This window comes from Lycorma delicatula, chromosome 1, assembly GCF_047948215.1.
Source record: "Lycorma delicatula isolate Av1 chromosome 1, ASM4794821v1, whole genome shotgun sequence".
Lineage (NCBI taxonomy): Eukaryota > Metazoa > Arthropoda > Insecta > Hemiptera > Fulgoridae > Lycorma > Lycorma delicatula.
Genome location: NC_134455.1, coordinates 283,864,524 through 283,891,506, shown reverse-complemented (window position 1 = coordinate 283,891,506; position 26,983 = coordinate 283,864,524). Strand labels below are relative to the sequence as shown.

The following is a 26,983-nucleotide window of genomic DNA, read 5'->3' as shown; positions in this document are numbered from 1 at the left end:
AAACAATCACCGTTACTAAAATAATCAGGGGAAATACTAATATTTGTAACCTGAAATATTAAGCAAAAATGTTTCTAATCACAGAATTTGTAAGGATAGTATATGTATGTTGGCTTTTTAAGTTAAATACTAAGAAAATATAAAGTTTTGTTTAATAATATTCGAGACTAGGTATTACAGTTAGAAAGTTTTGAAGCAGATCTTATTTTATTGATCGGTTTGTTTAATCTATCAACTGTACACAATCCTTGCAACTAATAGTTCGATTAGAATTGGATTCAATTTTGAATTATAGATAATAATTAGACTTTTTGAAGAACTTAAAAAATAACTAATTACTATATACTCACAGCTCAAAGTCAATATTTCTTTAATAATGTTACTATGTCAAATATCCTTCAAAATTCATGATATATACAAAATATTCTGGACTAGGAAAATTGAAAAAAATACATCAACAAATGAAATGTGATAAAACTTATCACATTAATCCCATATTTAATTTATAAAGCCTTGAAGATTGACAACAACTAAACACGTAAAATAAGTTAAGTTTTACCAAACATTCTGCTAACAAGAAATCATGAGCATATTTACAAGCATAAATAAACAGTTTTCAGATACTGCACATCCAAACCGCTGAAGAGTGAGCATTTGAATACACTCATTTTTATGCATACATTCACTGATGTACTCATTACACTCATTCGGAATGCATTCTGAATGCGAAGCCAAAAAATATGAAATGCTTAAATAAAATATTATAAAAATATTACAATAGATTATGCAATTTTTTAAAAAGTAAGATCAGATTTCATACCAATAAAGTAAAATAAAAAAAAAGTAATAATAATAAATTAATAAATATATAATATATACAAAAGTGATGGAAATTATACGATCTGAATTATAATAAATATAGGCTAATAACAGGCAGTGATGTGAGAGTGATATTAATAAAATGTGATATCAGTTCATAATAATAACAATAAATATATAATTTTTTTATAAAACTGATCAATGTGCATTATATATTTATGTATTGTATTTATTAAACATTCTCACGTATTTAAATATTATACAAATTATTCAATTGCGAGACGAATGAGTGGCGTGTATGAGGCGAGGCCAACTACTCGTAAGGTTGGGTTAGTAACAAGGCAGGCTACGAGGCGAGGCATTTTGCAATGGTAGCACTGTTTTTTTTTTACCTTGAGAAAAATTATCTAGCGTATGAGGCCTCAATCTTGGTGGAATATCCTCAGTTGATGATCTGTCGAAGTTCACTGTGAAAAGTCATAACTTAAAATTAGATACTAGAATTCTTCAATAAATGTTCTGACGAAATGATTATTAAAGTCGCAACAATATTTCTCATATTGCAACACGACTGAATAATATTAGCAGTTACAAATGCAAATACCTTATCTTATGAAAGCAAGTAATCACACAAATAACAACCACACTTTTGAAATAAAAAACAGCGTACATCAGAAAGAGCACCGGGAAAAAGCAAAAATTCTAAAACAATTATTAAACGACATTGAAACTTAAGAGAGTTTTCAATCAGAGCAAAAAGTATTGCTCTGTAAATGAAAAACAAATCGGTCAAGAGAATTTTATTAAAGTCTAGTAAATTCTAAGGAATACTACGAAATTTAAATAAGGGTTTTTATTACAAATAAAGCGCGAGCTTAATTGATGTTAGTAGTTTAGAAGGCACACTAATCGCAATAACACATTAAATTTGAAAAATAAAATTTATTATCTAGTAATCATAAAATAATATAATTAGGTTTAGCTTGTAATTATAATCTTTGCAAAGGTAAGAAGGAAAGACAAACCCGATTATTGATTTAAAATCGGGGATAACAGCTGTTTTCCACAACTGCGGTTATTTATGTATTTTGCAATCGGCTTCAAAAAAGTTATGGTAGTTCATATTAACTGACCGAATTACTTTCCAGTTAAATTACCAGGATTACAAGCTTCACATTTAAATTTATTTACGGATATAAAACCTAGTATAGGCTCATAACATTATTCAGAAACACAGTCATATAAAGTGTTAAATTGTTTTCATAACATTATTACCAATATTTATTTAAAATTTTATTCTCCATAATGTCCTAGTAATTTATATTGAACTGACAGTTAAATATTTTGAATTTTATTCAGTCCGAATACTGTTGTTACGACACAATATAGAACATAAGAGATCGACAGAAATTTAGTTACAATTAAAGCGGTGACGTAATCTAAATTCTGTAACTTAATCTTTAAAAATTAAGACGTGATCTTACGCACTAGGTTGATGAATGCAACAGAAAAATGTTATCTTGAGTAGATCTTAAGAACTGTTTTCATATTAAAAAACTAATATGGGTAAATAAATAAATCACAAGTTTTCTGCACCTGATGAAAGTTAAGCGTAACAATTTTGTCTTTCACATTTTAGCTAACAGATAATTTTACTGGGTCGAGTGAATATTTATGTTACTTTATTATTGTTACAATATTTTTTTCAATGTTTTCATCACTATTATGTTCTGGTAACGCACAATAAAAACAGACATCAGTATACATAATTTTTCTGACATGTAACAAAAATAAACAATAAAAAATTATAAATTCTCCCAAGTTACTTTTAAAGTATGAAGTTTATGTATAAATATTATGTTAGAAATTATAACCTAACTAGTATTGGCTGATATTTGAATTAAAAACTGTAGAAAAACTTTTTATCCAAATTATCATACTACATATAACACAACAAATAGAACTGAGGATCATCGATTCTTTGACTGTAACGAATATAAACCAATTCACTAGGCACTGGAGCCACATTTATTAATCGAAATTAGACTATTGAGAAGCTGAAAAAAGCAAATAGTGGATTTCTAAAAATTATAAAGGGTTATGAAAACTGCAAAATTGCACTGATAAAGGGAGCTTGCAAAAATTTTCACCGGAAACACACCTGCTACTGAAGACAGCATCTTATAAATTATTTTTTTACCAGAAATAATGTGGATTACCAAATATAAATAATAATAGTTTAGCGGTGAATAATTATTGACATAAACGTAATTTCATTTGTACAAGATGAGTCTGAGAGTAATACCGTTGATTTAAAAGAGAATTTTTTTCTTCTCAAGAAATATTTAACCAATATTTCAAATGTTAATTTAGGCTTTTTGTAACAGCGGTACTTATTCTTTGGAAATTGTAAATGGCCAGAAAAATTGGAATGTAACTCTAACTACGCCCTTTGCTGTTTTAAAGGATGTCGCTACCTATCGGATGATTATATAATTTGATAACAATCTTAATTTTCTAAAGGCGTCTCGCATCTGGAGTAGGTTACGGACTCTGTTGGTAAGTGATTGTATGATATTCAGAAATGTTCTGGTGAGCCGTACCATAACAATATAATATAATATACATTTAATTCAGTAAACTTAAACGTGTAATTCATTCTGTTTAAATGCGGTAAAAGTTAAAATCAGTAGTTCCGTTAACATGGTATCTTTCATTTTATAAAAACATGAAAATTATGTACATCTCATTTCAATTGATTGTCACTAAATGAATACCTTTTTATAATTAGTCAATGAAAACTAAAGCAGGTAAGTCGCTTAATTACATCAGTCTTCTTCAGTTTTATAACCATTAGGCAACTCACTACATTACAAATATTACGCTATAGAATATAACTTCAAAACTTCTACGGCAACATATTTATTTATCTTTTTTGAGAGCTTATAAAACCATAATTTTGAGAAAAAATGGTCACGTGCCACTTATTATGAAGCGCAATAAAGCTAAAAATTAAAATATAATAAACACATAAAAAGAAATTTGAATACAAAACTAATTAAACAGCAAAAACTGATTTAATATATTCCAAAACTTTCATCTCGATGATGAAACAAATACGTTAACACTGATAACAGCTAGGAATAATATTTACAAATCTTTTCTTCATTTAAATTCTTTCAATACAATGTACAAATCCTTCAATAATTATATACAATATTTATTCTTATCTTAAATTAATTAAAAATATAATGTATTAAATTTAATTATATTGAAAGTCTATCTTGATTAAAGGCACCATTTGTTAATTGAAAGAATAACGTTTCACTTCATTTAACAAAATTTAGGCGTTTTTAAAATTGTAAATTATAACATTTCTAAGAAACTTTTATGTGCATCTGAGTAAAATTTCTGGATAAGGTATAATAACCAATTTGTGTCAAAATACCTATCAAACGTGGTATATTCCAATAAAACTTAAATTACATAATATTTAAAGCTGTGCATATTTGTGCCTTTATTTAAATTTAGTAATATTAACTATCATGTCAGTCGCTTACTAAAATCCTATTTCACCAGTTTTTGACTAAAACGCCTACTGTTTACTCGTATAAACTATTAAATCCGGAAGTTAACACAGGTACATAGAAAATGGCAACAAACTGGTTCACTGAAATATTTTGATGGTTAGATAAAATATGATTCTGCTTATAATTTATTCTCTTATGAAGAACACGAAAATCAAATAAAAATAACATAATAAATAAATTCATTACGTCGAAGATATTTTATTATTTTCCTATTACACAGTACTAAATGAATGAAGTTAATTGACATTTGTCATACACATCTTCTATTGATATAGACTTAAATCCCCTACTTACAAGAAAATATTATTGCATACAATAATTCATTTATTTCATTGTGACTTAATTTTGTACAATTTCTCATATTTCAATGGAAAATAAAAGATTGAGATAAAATAAATTTACTGACACACTCCAACAGTGGCACTTCGGCTTGGAACTTTAGGAGGTTGAGACTCGTGGCTAGTTCTCTTGGGGCGAGAAATTGCGTCCAAGGAACTGGTATGGGGAACTCCATTTGACCCTTCATCTTCCCAAGGCAGAGACATACTTCGTTGTGAAACCTGTAACATTCCAACTCAATGATATATTCACGCAGTAATTTGCTTACAGTTTCAAATTTATTACAGAAAAATAAATCAATATGGAAAAAATATGCATACAGCTTTAACAAATGAAGATATTAACTTAATTTTTGATGCGTTTAGTTTTCATGCAAATATATAAAATAAAAATTTCTAGATTTTTCGAAATTCAACATTTAAAGAGGTAAAGAAGGGTAAAAAAAAATTGAATAATTATTGCAAATTTTCTCCATTACTAAACAAGATATTCGCATGATTGGGGCTTGCAAACTTCAGATATTTAAAAACCATTTTCGGTTTTTTTTTAATTTTGACCTTTTAAGGGATGTGACAGTGTACAGCGCGACTGCTCAACCAACACAGCCACTGTTACTGTATACGCAACGCAACTGGCTGCGCCTGCCTACGGTTACTTAACTAAAAACTATAGAATAAAAATAAATTAAAAAAATAATGATAAGAAACGTTGTACGGTCACCGTGGTGTACTGTCAGCGGTGTTAGTGGGGTAAACGCTAAAACCGGGTAAAATACATTTTTACCCGTACAAAGTACGATTAACTAGTTAAAACTAATATTTTTAAGATGGAGGCCGATTGTTTTGAAACCCACATTCTTAGATCACTTTAAGTTTCAGATCCTGTACTGACACAGTACAATGTTTTCGGTCCTATTGCTTTGAAGAAATTACAATACACTGAATTTTTTTATAAATTGAACATACTTTAATTTTTATTTATCATTATTATTATTCTATTCTATACACAGCGAGATCCAAAAGACAGAGTATTCTGGATTTGCTCCTTGGCCCCCACCACGGAAAGGGCAAGTATATCGAGCCATGACCGGCTACATATTCCCTGTCCGCGACAGTAAACGCAAGAAACTATATGGGGCGGGTGAAACCGAGATGCGGATGCTAGTATGTAAGGGAATATAATTTCATGTCAACCAACTTTAGCATTACAAAGTTCGGATCATTTCTTTAAAGTGTATTTTTAGAAAGAGAATTTATGACACTTTAGCATAAATTGTTCAGCCTTAATGTTGTGATTGATATATGATACAATACTAAGTTTTGGTATTCTAATACAATCTCGAATATAATTTGATTAACATATATAACTCACTAGGCCAATTAGCAAACATCCATCTAAATATTTCTTCAATGCATCAGGTATCTTAAACTAATTTAATACGTAGAATTTCCTCAGTAAACGAACTACTCCATGAATTTTAATGATTGACTTATTGATTAAACCAAACTTTAGGTGTATAGTCATTATACAGACCAAAATATACATAAACACGAGCGTTCACGCAGGAGCACACATGCTCACTAGTTTATACGGAATTGTGTAACAAAATTTTCTTATTTTTAAAGTAATAAAGCTACTTCGGTACGTAGACAAATGAAAAAATCTGGGAGATACCATTTTTTTTTTGAAAATAAATATTTTAGCCTGTTTTATTCTATATCAGCCGGAAATTCAAATACGAAGCACATGTTTCAATTTCAGTTACTTGAAACATCGAATGATTGTTTATGGAATTTATGTCAATAATCCTTAAAGTTTTGGTAATGAAAAAATTAAAAATTTTAGAAACAGTCAAAGCTGTATAATCAGTGAAGTTTCCAGTTTATTTTTTAAATTAATGTATAATCTCATTAATGCATAATTTGTATAATGCATAATTGAAAACGTACTACGTGCGAATATAAACAATAATACCATAAAAGTGATTTTAACTTAATTTTGGTTAAACCAGACAGCTAATAGATTCTTACATCAATTTACAACATTAATTGCTTTTCAAAATTTTTTAAAAGAATAGACAACTGGAAAAACACTTCACTTAATATAAACTTGACATTATTAAAAATTTATAATGGTTATTTTTATTTTGACATACGTACATACTTCTGAATTTTCTATCTGATAGATTAAATAACTATATTGATTCACGGATAGAATTTTAAATTATAATATGAAGCATTAAAAATTATTGTTCAAAATAAAGTCAAGTGTGAAGAACAGGTTAATTTTTCAGAAAACACATACATAAAATTTTTGATAATTACAAATGTAATAGCTAGAAAGGTGAGCCGTGATAGAAGGAGCTCGCTACAATTGTTACGTCATATAGATTGATGAAAGATGTTTTAATATTTATATAAGTTGAAATTTTACATTTTTAACTAGTCGATACATTTCATAAGCAAACTGAAAAATTACAAAAGACTATTATAACAAAAACCAGTACTAACAGAAGTTACTATAATCTTTTAAGAGGGGATATCTTTTTCCGGAAAAAATCATGCTCCAATTTTTCCAACAGTTTCCTTTGGCCAAAGTTAAATCCAGAAAATGAAGCTTTTATGAGATTCTATTTCTTCAGCATCCTTTCCAAAATAAAGAACACATCCGTTAAATAATGAGGTAATTTAAAAGATAGATTATTACATTAGAAAGTTTCAATCTAAATTTTAGCAAATTTACTTGTTTCAAATAAAATAGTTTCAAATTAATATTAATAACGATCTCGTTAAATAGTATTTGTATCACACATTTTCATCCTCATTTCATTTAAGGGATGAAATTTTTTTGGTGATAGGATCCACAGTTTGATGGATGTAAAAGTTATTTAAATGTGAACACATGCAAAAATAAGCATCTAATAAACAAATAATAAAATGAGAGAATCACGCAGTAGATTTTCCTTTCATAGCAAATCTCTTGAAATCATTGAAACTGGAGTGTTAACGTTATAATTTTGTTAGCTTTCCACAGCGTAAGAAAAAATATGAAAATTACATTCATAGAAAAAAAGGAAATGAAGCAGTAGTTAAAAAAATAAACAAACTTAGTACGAGATAAAATAAAGAACAGGAATAAGGCTGCCTAACTTACAAAGACTTTCAATCTTACAAAGACAGGTAAAAGAAAATTTAAGGATACGTACTTATCGTAAGTGATAAAATTGTCACTTGTGCGGAAAAGTTGAAACTGAAGTACAGATGTTGATGACAATTCTTATTTATCTGTTAAATCAATTATGGCCGTCCAGTCAGAATTATATTCGTTCAATATTTCAACAACTCATCAACAGTTCCACATAAATTTGTCTCGAAATCTACATGGACGAAATGTTTCGATTATTGTGTTATTATTAACGAGTCCAGATTTAAAATAGAATTTAAAAAGCATAAGATTCATTTCCATATATTAACATAAAGAATACATTATTAAAATGTAAATATTCAATCATTTAAATAATTAATTCTCTATTTTATCCTTATAATGTATTGTAACGTGTAACACGATCAAGTGATAAAATGGATTGAAAATAACTATTTTCAGTGTATAACATTATCGAACTCGGATCATTTACAAGGCCAATTTAAAAAAAGCCGAAACTGATTCCATAAATATCTAAAATAGTTTTAGGGTAAAATAACCATTAATTTTTACAGCAAGCAAAAATAAATTTTCTATCCTATTTTTAAAATGAGCATGCAAATATCGACTACGAAATAGAATTTAATTTTATTTAAAATTAAACATATTAAGGTAATGTGAATTACTTAAGTTTTTAAAATAGGTATAAATATCACAAGAGCTGATGACGAAATTTTACCCATAATTAAGAAAAAAATAGAAATAAACCTTAAAATCATTTAAGACGCAGTTAAAGTGCGTGGAAGGAAATAAATAGACCGATTAATTTAATAAATTGATTTGAAGTTCGGTACATACGATTAATTACAAATTAATAGTTTAATTACATAAAAAGGCCAATGGTTTCCAATAGGAGGACTCGCTCTCAAGGTACCGGTTTAAGTTCAGAAATATCCAGACAACTTTACTTATGGTGGAAAGCTTTTCATATGTAAACATAGTGCAAGTGAAGTAGTAAAATTTTGGAATATATTGAATTCTCAGACGACTCGCTGAGATGGACTATTTCATTTGAAACAAAATATACTTTTGTTTCAGCAAAATAAAACCTGATTATTGTCAGGTACAATATAATCATCAGCACAAATTACAGGTTGTATAACGTTAAGAGAACACATAGGAAATTAAGTCGTAATGAATTATTTACTTATTTTATGGCAGTCAACTCTAAGCTAACTCAGTTAGCTGGTAACTAACTTTTCTGATTTCTTCCATATTTAATAAAATAATGAATTCAAATAATAAAACATAATTTTAATTTTATTTAGAAAAGAGCAATATCCAGTGAGAGCTAAAACACGGATTTACTTTACGAAGTCGTAAATAAATTTGACATAATTCTTTACCTTAATCTACATACCAAATACTTAAGATAATTCAAGAAAGATTTAGTGATTGATTACCTCCCATGAAGATAGAAAAGGGATAAAACGCAGATTGACGTTGTAAACAAGGTTTTGTATGTTTGTTTTGGGAACCGGCCACTATAATCTGTATATAATGATTGCTTGACAGTATGTAATGAGTGTACAGACAAATGTTTCGGGATTCCATTAAAATTGTTTATATACTGCTGTTTTCAAAACGATAAGGCCAAAGAAAGTTTTTAGCCATCAGCTAAATAATATTCAGAAAATTAAAAAACTAGTAAAATAATTGAAGTCAAGATTTTTACTGGTTTTATTCTTTGTTAATATTTTTTTGTAAATAAATTACAGTACTTAGTTATACGGATAACACTAAATGTTCTTAGTATAACTGTCATTCTATCACTTGCGAGGAAATAATAATAGTAGGCAAGTAAACATTATTCTTTTACTTTTAAAGTATAATTTATACCTACAACACTTTTTAAATAAAAGAAAACATTATTTCAGTTCCCATGCACAAGTCTCGAGTTATATAGTAGATTATTCATATAATTTATATTTGCATGTATATATATATATATATATATATATCTCGATAGATAACACTGCCCAACAATTAAAATGTTTCAGGCTCAAAATTTACATATTCTTATGTATTTCCATCTGCTGAATTCAAAAATCACCATAAAATGACCGATTAACTCTTGCTTTGGAGATACAATGACATATCATTATTTACCCGATCTACATATTTTGTTTGGGGATAATTTTGTTTTTGGAGTTGCCACACCTGTTAAATCACAAAACACAACATTCTCCAGTTGTTTGTAGGTTATAAACATTATTACTCTTGTTGTAACTATGAGCTTCATATTGTTTGTGTTGTGATTAGTGAATAATTTCTGGTTTTCTAGTGCTTTTGATGTGAGAAATTTGTTAAATCAAAATGCCACGAAAATGTGTAAATTCAGTGATTATTTTTCGTTACATTTGTGGTTAAATAACAGTTTCGTCACAGAAACGCAATCTTACGCCTCTTGTGAAGACTGCCTATCAGAATTATTTTGGTATTAAGGTAGGGGGCCAGGATAAATTATGGGCTCCACATATTTGTTGCAACCCTTGTCCAGTTATACTACGAAAATGATTGAAAAACAGATAACCATCTATCGCTTTTGCTGTGCCTTTGGTTTGGCGGGACCCTACAAACCATATAGATAATTACTATTTTTGCTTGACTCCACCTATAAAGGTAGAATTGTCAATAGAAAAAAGAGGAACAGTTTAATACTCCAATCTTCCATCTGCTACTCAACCCATCCCACATTCAGGCAGTTTACGAGTTCCTTCTCCACCACAAAATTTTTAGCTTGAAGTAGAAAATGAAGAATGTGTTGAAGAACTCAACAAGGCTTATACATACCATGACTCTGATTTTGACAAAAAGATGTAAAACCGCAAAGATTGAGTCAAGCGGAATTCAATGATCTCATTCGAGACCTTGTTTTTTTTAAGGACAAAGCAGAACTTCTAGAGTCAATACTACGGCAATGAAATCTTCTCCAGCGTGATGTCAGGGTCTCACAGTGCAGACATCGTCATAGAGATCTATTCTCTTTTTTTGAGAAAAAAAAACATTGTTGTTGTTTGCTGCACGTTAATAGCTTGATGAAATGTTTGAATTCGAATCATGATCCAACTGATTGCAGGCTTTTCGTAGACTCCTCAAAGCTTTGTTTGAAAGATGTATTACTTCCCATCAGCAACCGTTTTCCTTCTATTCCTGTTGATCATGCAGTTCACGTGAAGGAAACCCAGGGTGTTGGTCAAGTGGTGAACTCGTCATCCCAAATCAGTTGATTTCGAAGTCAAGAGTTCTAAGGTTCAAAACTTAGAAAAGACAATTACTTTTATACGGATTTGAATAGTACATGTGAATACCAGTGTCTTTGATGGTTGGGTTTCAATTATTTCAATTAACGATACATTTCAGGAATGGTCGATTTGTGACTGTACAAGACTGTACATTCATAAAAATCATCATCATTCGTCTTCTGAGTAATACCTTACGGTGGTTCCAGAGGCTAAACAATAAAAGAGAGTTCACATGAAGGAGATTTATGCCAACATGGTAATCTTCCCAGACTCAATCAAATATGGTTTCCACTTGAACACAAGTGGAAAATCTGTGGCGATCTAAAAGTCATAGCTGTACTCTTAGGGATGCAACTGGGGTACACTTAATACGACTTCTTTTTATGTACGTGGGACAGTAGGGATGGGTACTCACATTGTTTTCAAACAGATTGGCCAGCAAGAAATCTTAATTCTAGCGAGGAAAATGTCGTTTCGACCATCTCGTTAACCCAAAAGATGTTCTTCTTTCACCCCTTCATATAAAGATGGGTTTGATAGAAAATTTTGTCAAAAGTATGAACCGAGAAGGACAGGCCTTTAACTACTTAAGAGACAGATTTCCTACACTTATTGATGGAAAACTTAAGGAAGGTATTTTTGTTGGGCTTCAAATTCGACAACTTGCAAAGGATTCTGCATTTGACCGAATTTTAGAGGGGGAAGAAAAGGAATCTTGGGAAGCCTTAAAGGAAGTGATTCATTGATTTTTAGGCAACAAAAGAGATGAAAACTACAGTCAATTGGTGACAGTATTCCTGCAAAACTTCTATCAAATCGTATACAACATGTCCCTTAAAATTCGTTTTCTTCACTCACACCTGGACATTTTCCCTCCTAGTTGTGAAGTTGTCAGTGATAAACATGAAGAAAGATTCCATCAGGATGTAATGAAAAAAGATATCAGGGCCGTTGGAATGAAACAATGCTTGCGGATTAATGTTGGTCTGTGTGTAGGGATGCTCCGGATCTCACATACAAGAGAAAAGTCAAAATACACCGATCTCATGAAGCCATCACATGATTCTCTTCAGATCCAATTAACTGCCAAGTGTTCTCCCATTAATTAAGAACTCTTAAAATGTACTCTCATTAAAAAAATGTCAAATGGACTTTCGATGTTGTTAGTATATGTAATTAAAACCTACCGTTTTATCTTTATATTTTTAAATAAAATATTTCCACCTATAGTATATCACAGAAACTAGAGCAAAATTTTTTTTGCCATATTAATTCTTCTCTACCCAAAATTATTAAGATTTGACTCATGAAGGGAGAAAAAACATTAATCTCCAACAAAATTTTTTTTGTTGGAGATTGATATTCAGTAAGTATTAACAGAGCTAGCGGTGTCTAAAATACGTTGGCTTTTTAATATAAAAATACTATAAGAAAAGGTTTTTGTTTGTAAAATAAATAAACAAAGCAGAAAGTAATTATAATAGAAGTATAAAATGCCAATTTTAAAATGTAACATTATAGTTTATGCAATTATAACGTCTACTGAGCAAACTTTATTGGAGATGTTTTTTTTTTCAATTAATAATTAAGAAAGTAAAAATCTTAAAGCCGTAATAATTTGGACGACTTTCCCTCTAGAAAATGATTAAATGATTAAATTATTTCTTTTCATTTCAATCTTAAGCCACTAAAGAATACAACTCAAAAATTGCGTTCTTTTGATAATTTACGGTAAATTTATACCGATTTCCTTAATTGTCAGCAACATACAGAAATCTAAAATTGAGTTATGGCAGTTTGTGATTTGGTAGAAAATATATTTCCATTGACTTTTACGTAATAAGGATATATTTATTTTCTGGTTACATTTAAATATCAATATTCCGACGTAAAAAATAAGAAGGTTTTATAACATAAAATAACTCAATATATGCAAGAATAGCAAATTCGCTTTAAAGTAAAGCTATTGAAACATATTGAAAGATGATTTGTTTCTGTTTACAACTTCAACCGTGAAAATTGAATCTCTAGCTGACGGAAACGTTGATACAATAATAAAAGACTTCCTTCGTTACAGAATACAATTCAAAATTTAGAGTTTTCAGTTATTCGTGAACTGGGCGCAAAATATTTTTATCACAAAGAATGAGACTACGCAAACAATGAACGCAAGAAAATAATACGTTCATTTTAAATATACTCGTACATAAAACAAGCTTAAAGGGAATAAAAAAGACTAATGTTAAAACCAATAAATACTAATAAAAGAAGCTTACAAATTATTGAATAATTCAATAGTTAGTAGATTTATATATTTTTTCTAAAACAATGAAAACGTTTAACCTGTTTGAGAGTCAAATAATCAAAAATCTGTTACGTACTGTCAAATAAGGAAATATGTCAGTTGGCAATAGATTATAAATATTGCTCCATACCGCAAGGTTGCATATCTTATTTTAGAACATGAGTAAATATTATGTCGTTAGTTTCCGTGGTATAAGTGATATTGAATATAGTGTTAAATATTTAATAGAGAAAAAAGAATAAACATAAACTTGAGTACGATTCAATACTGCGGCTACAAAACATAAAAAGATTATCATTAGCTTACCTATAAGGCAAATATTTTTAAATAAAGGCGTCTTCAAACGATCTATCGAACACAATATTTTGCAGTATGGTAAAAATTTTGTCATCATAGAAATCTATATTCCTTATTTCGTTGTATTCATTCGGATAATGTATCAGTAAAATAAATCTTACCACTGATCTGGTTACATTTTAACCAGTTTTACACAAAAGTAAGACTATTTTTATAACGATTGTAGACCTAAGCAACGTAATCAGGCTAACAATTACTTAGTACATGAATTTTAAATCATGAACATAAAAGTATATGATTTAAGTAGTGTAAATCGTGAGTTATATTATCTGCTTAAACCAAACCAAATTCACAGCCAGTCTTAAAGATACCAATTTTATTTTCTCTTTAATTTTTTTGTACTGTTTACTACATACTGTGTTTTGAACTCATCAGTGAATAGTTTAAATTTTAGGAACAAGCGGTCTTTAAAGACAACTAGCTGTTCTAAAAAAGATGATCGGTTTGGCAAAAAAGAATTAAATAAGCGGTACAAAAAATTATTTGAATTGTTTAGTACTTTCCTTAAATATTTTAAAAGTTTTCTTAATCATGGCAAACATACCATCGAATCGCTCAGTATTTTTGTCGATATCTGTTTTTCTCAATTTGGTTCAGGATAGGTATAGGGACTAGAGAAGCAATTTCAGCGCACAGATAATAATAGTAGAAGGAAGAGCAAAAAAAATACATAGACTTTGAAAAGGCATTTGATAACTTAGACTGGAATAAGATGTTAAGTATTTAAAAAAAAAATTAGGGTTCAAGTATAGAGATAGAATAACAATTGCTAACATTTATAGGAACCAAACTGCAACAGTAATAATACAAGATCGTAAGGAAGCAGCAGTAATAAAAAAGGGAGTCAGACAAGTATGTTCTCTATCCTCTACTTTAATCTTTACTTTTATTAATTAAAATTTTTTTGTTACTATTTAATCTTTACATAGAACTAGCAGTTAATGATGTTAAAGAACAGTTTAAATCTGAAGTAACAGTGCAAGGTAAAAAGATAAAGATGCTACGATTTGCTGATGATATAGTAATTCTAGCTAAGAGTATAAAAAGACTTAGAAGAAACAATGAATAGTATGGATGAAGTCCGACGCAAGAACTATCGCATGAAAATAAACACGAACAAAACAAAAGTAATGAAATGTAGTAGAAATAAAGTAGATGGACCATGAATATAAAAGTAGGACGAGAAAAGACTATGGAGGTAGAAGAATTTTGATATTTGGGAAGTAGAATTACTAAAGATGGACGATGCAGGAGCGATATAAAACGCCGAACAGCACAGGCAAAACGAGCTTTCGATCAATATTATAATTTGCTTACATAAAAAATTATTTTAAACATAAATTAATTTTTGAAAGTATATGTTTGGAGCGTAGCTTTATATGGAAATGAAAAACCTGGACAATCGAAGTACCTGAGAAGCAAAGATTAGAAGCTTTTAAAATGTGGTGCTATAGGAGAATGATAAAAACCGGATGAGTGGATAAAGTGTCAAATTAAGTGCTGCTGCGGCAAATTGATGAAGAAAGAAGCATTTGAAAAAATATAAGTGAAAGAAGAGACAGACTTATAGGCCACATCTTAAGTCATCCTGGAATAGTCGCTTTAATATTGGTGGGACAGGTAGATGGGAAAAATTGTGCAGGGACAGGGAACGTTTGGTTTATGTAGAACAAATTGTTAGGGATGGAGGATGTAGGGAGCATACCAAAATGAAAAAAATGTCACTAGATAGATAATCTTGGAGAGCTACAACAAACCAGTCAAATGAATGAAGACAAAAAAAAATTTCTTCTTCATTAGAATTATTGTGACCCAAAAATTTAAAGCTACAATCCGATCACTTGTAATAAAAAGAAAGAATGCACGTTAAGAAAGTAACTGTAAAATTAGGATTCCTTGTCACAATATTAAATTTACATTTACGGTGACCTTGAACATGACCTTGATGTCCTCTTTGAAGGTCGTTCCAAAGTCATCGAGGTTTTTCAAATGAAATTATCTTAATTGATCAGCGCCAATAGAATGAGCAATAAAAGTCACGTTGACATATTTGAATTTAGTATGACGCTTTATGATTATGTTTTATTTTAACAGTTCCTTGAAGTCATGGTTTAGGAATTAATCACATATGTTATCCGACTAACATGATTTGTTAAATTTCGAAGACAGTACCAAATAGCAATCCTCTTCTCATAGCTTAGAAACCAGTGATTGCAAATATCTGCATAAATAATCCAGCACTCGTAAAACACTATCTCTGATAGTTATCCGTATGACCTTCAAAAAAGATCCAAGGTGTAACGGAATATGTATGACCACATTCACACATAATCCGACGTATAATTTTCCGCTCTTTTCATTGGTGGAGTCGAAAATAGTTCATTTTATTTGAAAATATCGTGTTAACCTTGAAATAACGGTCAATCTCAAGTTCAAGGTCAAGTCCAACGTCACCATGAGATATCTCCCTTCAATTCGTTTATGTCACTTTTTTGTACTGTGTTTAGTTTACGAGAAGATTGCCTGGGGGGAGGAATTAGAATGAAAAACATGATATTTGTAAATAATTTTTCACTGCATAATAAGATTTACCATATGGCATTAAACTAAAATACGACCGAAACTTGTGAGATTTCTTTGTTAGAATTAATATTAAAAATAAGTAATTAGAAGAGAAATGTCTCTCCTGTTAGTCTTCATCATTGTTACTCAAGTTATCCAAGTAACAAATTTTACGAAAATGTTACATCATATTTTATCGAATGAAAATTAATGATTTTCTTATTTATTACACAGCGTGTCAAAAAACTACTAAAAATATCATCTACTCCTCACTATCAAAAAACATGAAATTATTCCAAAAAAAGTTGTTGAAGTTAATTCTTTGGCTAATTCATGGTGGAGTAACGGGTGGTACTTATTTATGCAACAGTCAGATTTTTATGATTAAATTAAACACTAAATAAATTTCATAAGCATTTAAAGTCATCATTCTGGGTAGCATAAACAGAACTTCAATTAAAATTATAAACTTTGAAAAAATTTTGTGGAATCACAATTCAGATTGTTTTAAAATGTTTTAATCTTTAAGTAGTTTTAGAATTTTTTAAATTTTTTACGAATCTTAAAGAATAAGTGATCGTAATGAATTAAGGTGGAATAAATGCTATAAGACGAAATAATATATTTGCTTCTAAACAAATAAAACGTTCGTTTAAAGTACAAATAAGAGTTCGTGTTTCTAAATAGTACTTTGAACAACTTTGTACCACCAAGTAGTACTCTAGGAGTTTACTGAAGTGTTATTCATGTTTTTAAAAAAAATATTATGTTTAAAAAATTATGTATCAATTCCAAGAAAAAATGGATTTCTTGTACAAAATTTAGATACATTTCCTTACCTATAAGAATATCAGAATGATTAATGATGAAAATTGGAATGATTTTTTCAAAATGTTCACTCCTAAAAGGTCACACAAAAAGTATTTTTTACGGTATAAAAGGTAACATTATCCTTTTAAAGGCGATCTTTTGTAAGTCAGCTTCTCAAGTGTTACTTATCTGAAGGTTTGAGCATATTTTATGAATATCATCAAACAGGGATGTTATATCCTTTTAAGATACAAATTTAGTAATTAACACATAATGGTTAAAGGGATATAAAAGTTTTAATGAATATCCCTTTAGGATATAAAAGGTGCCTTATATATCTGAATTTTCTTTATTTTATGCCTTATAGGACATAAAATTTTGTACCCCGTTTGCTATTTTCCATCAGTATCGAACTCAATATCTGTCCCAAACTTAGTAAAATTTTTCTGAGATTCCCTAGATATGAATTGCATGTTAATAGAAAGGTGCGTGCATTCTTTCTTCGGTTACAATGTCTCATCAAAATTACTTCTTAGCTTCACTTTTCCTCTACAAACCAACTTTCCTCATTATAGCCTTCTCCTCGATTTCTTCTTCAATATAGTCTCTAATAATAACGCTTCAGGGTGCTCCTGGGATGATTTTCATAATAGTCCATACCTTCTCATAATCCATATAAATTAATGCAAACATTATTCATTCTTTATTTGCAGAATTCACTTGCTAATTTTAATACACCTGTTTTAATAATCCATTAGGATTCTACAGGTTTATCTATAAAGAACCTTTTTTTACCTCCATTTAAAAATCTCTATTTTTCCCAGATAATATATTCACACCGATGTGAACACTTCAGAAAATTCTATATTTGTTATTACAACTGCGAATTTTCTATTTAATAATAAATCAATCTACCGCAACCCTAGCAGATTCTTTATCTTTATAGGTTATACAGATATTTTTCATTAATTATTTATTTTTATTGTAATTTTTCGAGGTGCATAATTCGGTAACAACAATTAACAATTTAGTGTTTTCTAGACTTATAAAACAGAACATACACATTTGAAATTCTGATTCTTAATATATAAATTGTTAGTGTTACATGTTATTTGGAAATTTATTATATTCTTAAACAAGTATTATGCGTCTTAACATACTGATTTGCTTTCATAATTGAGAATGAAAGTATGAATAAATATATATCTATATATATATATATATATAGACAAATAACTAAATTTAACCTAAATATTTAAGCATCTCTAATATACAGTATGCCACAGTAAGAAAACACGCTTGTTTAATTTTATTACAAATAATTTAATAATTAATTTATATCTATTACCTGCTCAGGGGAAGCAATTGGAGCTACTGTAGAAGGAGTTCGAGGCACATGGTTTGCTCCTTGGTGGATGCGTGCAGGACTTTCTTGTCCTCGAGTCCCACGTTCAATCACGGTGGTGGCCACTGCAGCATCACCCAGTACACGGCTGTAGGAAAACCAAATAAAACACTTAATTTTATTATTTTTCAGCTTCTCAAATGTTATTTATTAAGGGTTTAAACATATTTTATGAATATTATCAAACAGGGATTTAAATATCATATTTACGCATAAGCCATATAATAAAATATAACATTCGTAAGTTATAAAATTCTTATAAAATAATTATTAAAATACAAAACTCTTCTACTACTACTTGTACACATCCATCTAGAATAATTATAAAAAGCAAACAAAAAATTCTTAAACAAGTTTTTCTTTCTTTTCATACAGGCATTTTTTCAGGATACAGGATAAATTAGTCAGCGATATGAAATTTAATATTACTTCCACATTTTGTTCTGCATTTGGATACTAGTTAATCTTAAGAGGAGGCCATTAAAGTCACTTTAATGGCCAATAATTGCCAATAAAGAGGAGGCCATGGCATCAAACTACAACATGAAATGTAGAAGAAACATTAAATTTTACTTTGCTAATTTACTGTACCTTAAAAAAATTCCTGTAAGAAAAGAAAGAAAAACCTGTTTAAGTACTTTTTGTTCGTTTTTCATAATTATTCTAGATAAATGTGTACAGTTAGTAGTCGTTTTTTTTTTTGTTTTTTTTTAATAATTACTTTATTTAACTTTTTTTTTGTTTTATAACTTTGCCATTCAATATACTAATCATTTAAATACGATGCTGGTATAAGGTTTTATATTTATTAGAAAGGTTATGCTACTTAAATCGGAATTCGAACATTAGCGGCGATGCAAATCAACTAAACGCATAACGGCAACATGCAGCTAGCAGGCGGGCTAGCTGCATGAATATAAATTCAAATTCCAAGAAATTATTATTTTTTAAACTTTGTTAGTCTCTTCCAGTTTATTCATTATTGCTAGATTAAATTACCTAAGAAACATCATTTTATTATAATATATTAAGAAACATCAAAAGAAAATAACATACGATTTGAACGTTGATTTGACTCATCTTACTATAATCTCTGAATGAAAACCCCTTAAATTTTTAATGTTAATTCACTTTTTCTCTGTAAAATTACTGCTATTCCCACCAAAGATTGTGATAATTTATCATGGGACTTTCTGTACAACTTATTACGGGCCTCATCGGAAGAATATCGTTATTCAGTATTATTATATGTAGGTGGTATTAAGTAACTAATACAAGCACCTTTTATTCTTATTTAGTGTTATAAAAACTATTACATCATCTCTTTTCTAATTTTATATTTAACTGTTGTAATTTTTTGGTAGGATCTTTCACACCTATTGCTGCCATTCAATAACTGTAACGTAATTCAATAATCTTCATTATCTTTAATAAGTATTTTACTACTGTTTTTACCTGGATTTATAATTTGGATATTTTTTTAATATCCTTTAAAATATTCATTCTTACTATTGTTTAAAATACAAAGCAGTCTTTATTGTCCTTTTACCTTTGCATTTAAAAACTTATTGAATATCGTTAATTCTGCTGGTTAATTATTCTTAAAATTATTTATGATACAAATAATACTTCGTTGATAATAGCCAGCTTTAGATACCTTGAGGCAGCCAATTAAGAAATATATAAGAATTAGCCAATGGCATAAAAGTACTGTAAATTTAAAATAAAATTTCAACAAAAATTTTTTAAAAAGATTACTGTAATAAATTTTTCTTAAATAAAACTGAAAAGAACAGAAAAGCAGAAGGGCATTGCAGCATAACTGATAATTAGATTAATGGAATAGTCTATATTTTAAAAATTTATGCAGATATAAATGGAACCTATTTAATTTAAAAATAAAATGAATTTATTGATAACGTAATGATCGGAAAAAGGTTTGATGAAATTATACCTCTGTATTGCTGCTCAAAAATAAATGTATGTATTTATAGAAATGAAACAGTCTTGTGTTGCTCGGATTCTGAGATTATAAAAGATTATATTTCTGCAGGAAAGAAATACCGTACACGCCAAACTACCACGCGCAAATCTTTTTTCCCGGATGATAGTTGCAAAAATAGCCTGCACATCTTACATGGATTTAAGGTACATACATATTGATGATGATGATGATGATGACGTAATCACTTAACATATATGTATAAATCAATCCATATAGAATTGTAAAATGGAATATTTTGTTTAGACTCTAACCTACATCCAGTAACGTAAAATGATTTAAATAAAACAAAAAACCTTTGATTTGAATAATTATCAGTATCAGAAAATTAAACTTTTTATCTACGATTTGGAGACAGACTTATTGGAAGCTCTCCTTTGCATGTTTCTTATACATTGGGTATTATTATTTCAAACGAAATCGCTATCCTCATTTTATAGTCATACCAAATCATTTTAGCCATTTCATTATTAGTTCTCATCATGACAACGATCGTTCAGTACCTAAAACTCTCGTGTACAGTAGAACTAGAGAATGAGTGAAAAAAAAAATTGCGATCATTCACTGTTGCTAAAGAATTACCTGTTATTGCTTACACAAGGAGCAATGAAATCGTACTAAAGACAGAAAATTTTATATATAGTCCTGTATTCATGAGTGTCGAAAGAAAGATTTCTAGTAGCTAACAAAAGCATTTTGGTGGAAAAACGCAAAATATTCGGAAATAGAAAAAACTTTGCATGGAATGTATGTCAATTTGGAAGTGCAATTTCTATAGAAATATTTCTGATGAAAACCCTGGAAATCGCCGATGAATTAAATATCGGTAGAGATGAATTTAACTTTAATCTTAATTGGATACGCCGATTTCTTTGCCTACATAGTTTTCCATTTGAAAAATGACGATAACAGTACAGGGGCTACCAGAAGTGTACGAAGATAAACTGAGAGAGTTTCAAAGGCGTCATAAATTTACGAAAAAAGGACAATTATTCTTTAGATCAAATTTGGAATGCGGAACAGAAGAGGTGACTTTCAAAATAGCATCAACAGCAATCAAAAGTGTAGGTGCAATGAGTGTTTAGATACGAAATGTCGGTTGCCAAAAGTAGAATGATTCTCGGTGATGCTGAGAAAACTTTTTGACTGGGAAAATTACCCACGTATGTAATTTTTAAAGAAATATTAGCCGAAAGGCAAAACGTTTCTGGTACTTTTTTTATTCCTATATAAACAAATATCGGTTTCACCCGGTTTTATTGTTGAACTAGTTCTCTGAGATTGCATCAACTAAATATTGTTGTCATGACAACCAGGGATCAGTCCAATTCCCAAAACCCAAGTTCTGTAATGATTTTGAGGTATTTTTCTCGTATGCATTTCTAAAAATGAATTGCGTATACTAAACCGCAATAAGCGTTGTGAGAATAAAATGAAAAGAACACAGTAGCAAGAGTAGAAACTAATTAATCTATTAAACATACTATAAAACAAACTCTATCAGCTGGACTGCATCGCCCAACATGAACTATTAATTTTGAATCTAAATTACTAAGGCCTCTAATCTCATACCTCACAAAAAAAGGTTTTTATGCAGCAACGGCAATTTTGACTTACAACTGTTTCGTGATCCACCGAAAATTTATAATTAAATACAAAGAATAAACAGTGGAACCATGCATTAACTGAGATAAATAAACTTCAAGTCTGGTCTGCTCTCAGAAGCCAAGTCCAATGGTTGTTTGCACTTCCCCACGCAGCTCCATCACTGACTAAAAATAAAACGAAAATATCAAATCCAACCGGGACTCAAATGCTAAACAGGCCTACCTTCGGTCAGTAAACGCCTGAGCAGTTCCTTAAGTAAAATAAGCATCAAACCTCTTTAGCTGCTTTTGGCAGGGTAAAAAACCTTTGAAAGCCAGCCACTATTAACCAATCTCTGCGAGTTTTCCAGTAACCTGCAGATTCAGAAAGGAATTAACTCTCTCAAGCACCCTAACAACTCTAGTAGGTTCAGTTTCTTACCTCGGGAAAAGTTCAGGACATTGTTCACAGTATCACTAACCTTACAGTCTGGGCAAAGGCCCGAGTCTACCAAAACAAACCTAGCCAATTTCTCCATGTCAATTTTTCAAGGTAGAAATTGAGTACTATAACGATTAGGGGAAAACCAATTAATAGCTCACAAACCTGTAACAACTGGGAAAATACCATGTCTATAAAGAGCAGCAGAAGATTCATTCCACCTAACCTGCCTAGATTCAATATCCTGGTCTTCAATCTCACGCACGAGCCTTGGGGTAAGGTAACTTGATATTTTTGGAAATGTAGCGAAACCGTTGCTTCTGTGGCAAGAATATAAGTAGGTTTTATAACGGCAATAACAGAAACTGCCTCTCGTCAGACAGTTCAGTAAACCGTGATAACCGGTAACTAAACAAGACGCAAGAGTCGTAAAGATATGTCACTGTATTCTTTAAGCTGCGTACGATGACTCCAAATGGACGCCGCGTATTACATAATGACCTCACAAACACCTTTATAAAGAATAAGCATGGTACGGAAATTCAATTCCCAATCTGGATGGTTGACCCTATGAACGACAAAGAAAGCATCGTAAGAAAGTCAGAGACGAAAAGGGGGCTAATGTTTTCTATATATAACATTTTTGGCACCAGAATGCATCCTAGAGAGTAAGTTTATATACCATTTAGATACCATTCATTCCAGCCTCTTAACTACTTTAGTAGGAAGCTGAAAGAGTTAAATCAACAAAAGGGTAGTTTATATAAGCAGGCATCAATACCAAGCAACGCTTTGACAGCATCATCAAGATAGCACGTAGTATAGAACAATGTAAGAAGTTCCCTTTAATCATAAAAGAGCTCATTCTATCGGCTTCTGTAGGTATGGTGAACGTTACGATCGATGAGTCTTTTAAGAAGCTACTTTCAAAAGTGCCTTTGTCAAATAATATCATTAGGCGCAGAAGACAACTAACTCATAGCAAAGGATCTCAGTGTTTAATTAATTGAAAAATAAAAACAGAAGTAACTAAACTTGCAGCTAGTTAAGACCACATATAATAACAATGATGCTCAATTTTTTATATACTCTTTATAAATGGTAATAACATTGCTGAAGACTTCCTCTTCTGTAAAAGCATCACTGCTAGTGCAAAGACTCAAAACTTCTTCGAGATCCTTGATACATTTATATTCGAAGACAATTTGGTCTAAGTGTGTTAATGTCTTTATTATTGGTACTCATTCCATATCCGGCTGTTATGGAGTATGCAGGCTTATATTCGAAGCAAACTCCCTAGAGCATTGTTAACCCCAAAGCTACCTGTGAATAACGGTGTGAATAAATAATGCCAAGCTTTCCTGTGAATAACGTAGTAACGTTCTTCACAGGAAAGCACTCGCGTCAAAATATCTGAGTACTACGTTGAACTAGTCTCTTAAAATGTGTAGTGAATATAGCAAACATTATAAAAACTCAAAAATCTAAATGAGGATATGAGATCCGAACACATGTCTTTTTTGTATTACAGCATATCGCAATGTTTTTCTCGTCGTAATGTATTGTCTTGCACGTTCGACTAGCGACAAGAAATTTCTATTTTTATTAAAGAGTTCAAACCTAAGTATAACGAAATTTCATGAATGAAGGCTTTTTGATAAAACCAGCAAATTTATGATATTGAAAAGTTGAGAAGCTCTCCTTGCATGAAATTACGTGCATCGTTTAATGTTGAGTGAGAAAATGTTAGTTTCTATAAAAATTAAATGTATGGAAAAAAATAAAGACGACGGAAAAGATATGTTTCCCTTTGCCGTAAAAATGTTTCCCCTGCAAAGTAGGTTGATTTCATTGAAATCCATTTTTGAAAGAAAACTTATCACATCTTATCACGGGTTTGAAAAAATGTTTTCACAATAATATTGAAGAATTTGAAATGAATTCTAAATGCATTTAATTCCACTGTTAAATCTGAATTTATTGCGCAGAAAAAGAGAATCTTATTGAGTTATGTTGTGATAATACGTAGAAAATAAAATTTCGGAGTATGGAATAAATTGAATTTTGGATGTCAGTAAAAGGTGACTATCCAATCTTAAATAAAAAAGCTCAGAAAAATTTAATTACATTTGCGATTTCTTATTTGTTCTAAGCTGGATTTTTGGCAACTGCTGTGGTTAGATCTAACTATCGTGCAAAAATTGATGTTAAAAAGGATATGAGGTGGCTATATCCAGTTTAGTTCCATGATTTGAGTAAATGTTCGACGATTAACAAGCTAATCTATAACATTAATTCGGTGAATTTGTTCACCTTTAATTTTTTCCCAGTTTTAGATTTTTACAAACAAATTTAAACTAAAATGTGTTTAATTTGTTTTAATCTAACCCGTGTAAAAAAATTATTCGCAATTTCGCAAAGGATACTAGTTAGAATTTGACATAGGGCGCCTTGGGAAAATATGGATTCAGTAAGGATGCCGAGAATCGTAAATGTTTGGTAACCGCTTACTAAGATTAACATTGGCAGAAATATGGATTAGTGAAGACTGAGCACACAGAAATAAAAAGTGTGTAACAGTTAAATATATTGATTCTGGTTTTAAAAATAAGATAAATGATATCCAGGTAATTAAAACTACATATATAATATTATACATTTGGATAATAATTATTGACAAATGGTGTCCTTGTTTTGGAATGAGCACGGGATTCTAAATCGGAGTAGTTATTTATGATTCAAAAACATAACTGCTACGAAGAAACCTAACTAATATTAAAAAAAAAAAATGATTTCTGAGGAAACTCAGTTTATGACTGGCAAAAACTTAATTATGTATATATAAACAATTATTTAATTTGGTTCAAAAGTACGCAAAAGTATGCGGATTTCCTCTACGGAAATCCGCATTTGCCTTTTATAAAATACCGGAACATAAACTGTTCTTAATTACAAGACAATTTCACTTTACTCATAAATTAACAAATATTTTACCAAGAGAATTAATTGATCCCGCTAAAATGGTAATTAAAGTTTATTATGCCTGTTCAAAATTAATATTTAAGTAAATTATTTTTTTCAATTACATCTCCTAAACATAAAATGTTCATAAATTAATAAAATCTATATGATTAAAACAGATAGATTGTTGTTAAATTTACATGTTGATAATTATATTGAGTATATCTTTACAATCTAAATAATCCAATTAAATAAGGTTAAGCTTAAAATTAAAAAAGGTTATTAATATGGAATAAAAGTTACTTTGTATGAATCTCAATTTCCTTCTGTTATTCCATCAGCGTCTTAAGATTTTCTGTTATTTTTTAGTATATGAAAATGGGTCGATTAAATTATTTTTAAAAAATGCACTAAAAATCATTATTTCAACCCTTCAGAAAGTTTTTTAGGTACTGATTGACACAGATTATCATAATGTCATGAATATTGAAAATAACGTTCAGTAAAAATATTTCAGTTGACTTGAAGGAAAAATTAGATTAAAAAACATTTTGTTTACTTAAAAACTAATTTTTCATTCTTGGAGAAAAATAAATTTAATTTTATATGGTTGCTAATTTCCTTATGCAATCTAATTTTTGAGTAGGTTATTTGATGTGATATTAATTTAAACTATTACTATCAATCACATCCAAATTTTTAATTAATTTTGTAGTTTTTGTTATGAACTTTCGAGAAACAAATGATTACTACGTTCATGTCTTTTCAACAGATACAAGCTTATCATTTATACACTGTACGTTTATTTACTACATATATCCGTTCACAATAACTATACGTTTACGTAATTATGCACAGTTATGTTTATATACGTTAATTTATTTGCCAAATACATTTTTTTTGTTAAATTTTATTTTTTTATCGGGAATGACAATTTGATTATTTCTAATGTAATAGTATTACGTAATAATATCATCTCAAATATAAAAAAAATCTGATGTGGGCACCACATGACTTCCACATGACTTCTTTACGCCTGTTAAATTACGTACACACATTTTTTTTTTTAATGAAAAGTACATAAAATTTTATTTCATTAATAATTTCTGTTTTTTTTTTCAGATTTATTATTATTATCATTATTATTATTTTTTTTATTTCGTATTTTTTTTTTTTACAATCAGATTAATAATTATTAATAAATCAATATATTTAAATTAAAAAAAAAGGAGATGACGTCTGATTCGAACCGATGTTCCTTCCTCTTCTATCATCCAAATATTTCATTAATTAAAATTTCATTTAGCTAAATGAAATTTTAATTAAGAGTTATAGCCATATCTCTAGAACCAATGAAAA

General features: G+C 29.6%; 1 protein-coding gene across 1 annotated transcript in view; it reads right to left on the bottom strand.

The window, feature by feature from the left end:
- The window catches only part of LOC142332349 (voltage-gated inwardly rectifying potassium channel KCNH6-like), a 792,659-nt gene that overhangs the window by 431,616 nt on the left and 334,060 nt on the right, over positions 1-26,983 (bottom strand). The window contains exons 5-6 of the mRNA XM_075378757.1: positions 18,577-18,721; positions 4,816-4,969 (exon numbers count right to left, since the gene is read on the bottom strand). Of these exons, the coding sequence (XP_075234872.1) occupies positions 4,816-4,969; positions 18,577-18,721 (299 nt within the window). The remainder of the gene's footprint in view (positions 1-4,815; positions 4,970-18,576; positions 18,722-26,983) is intronic.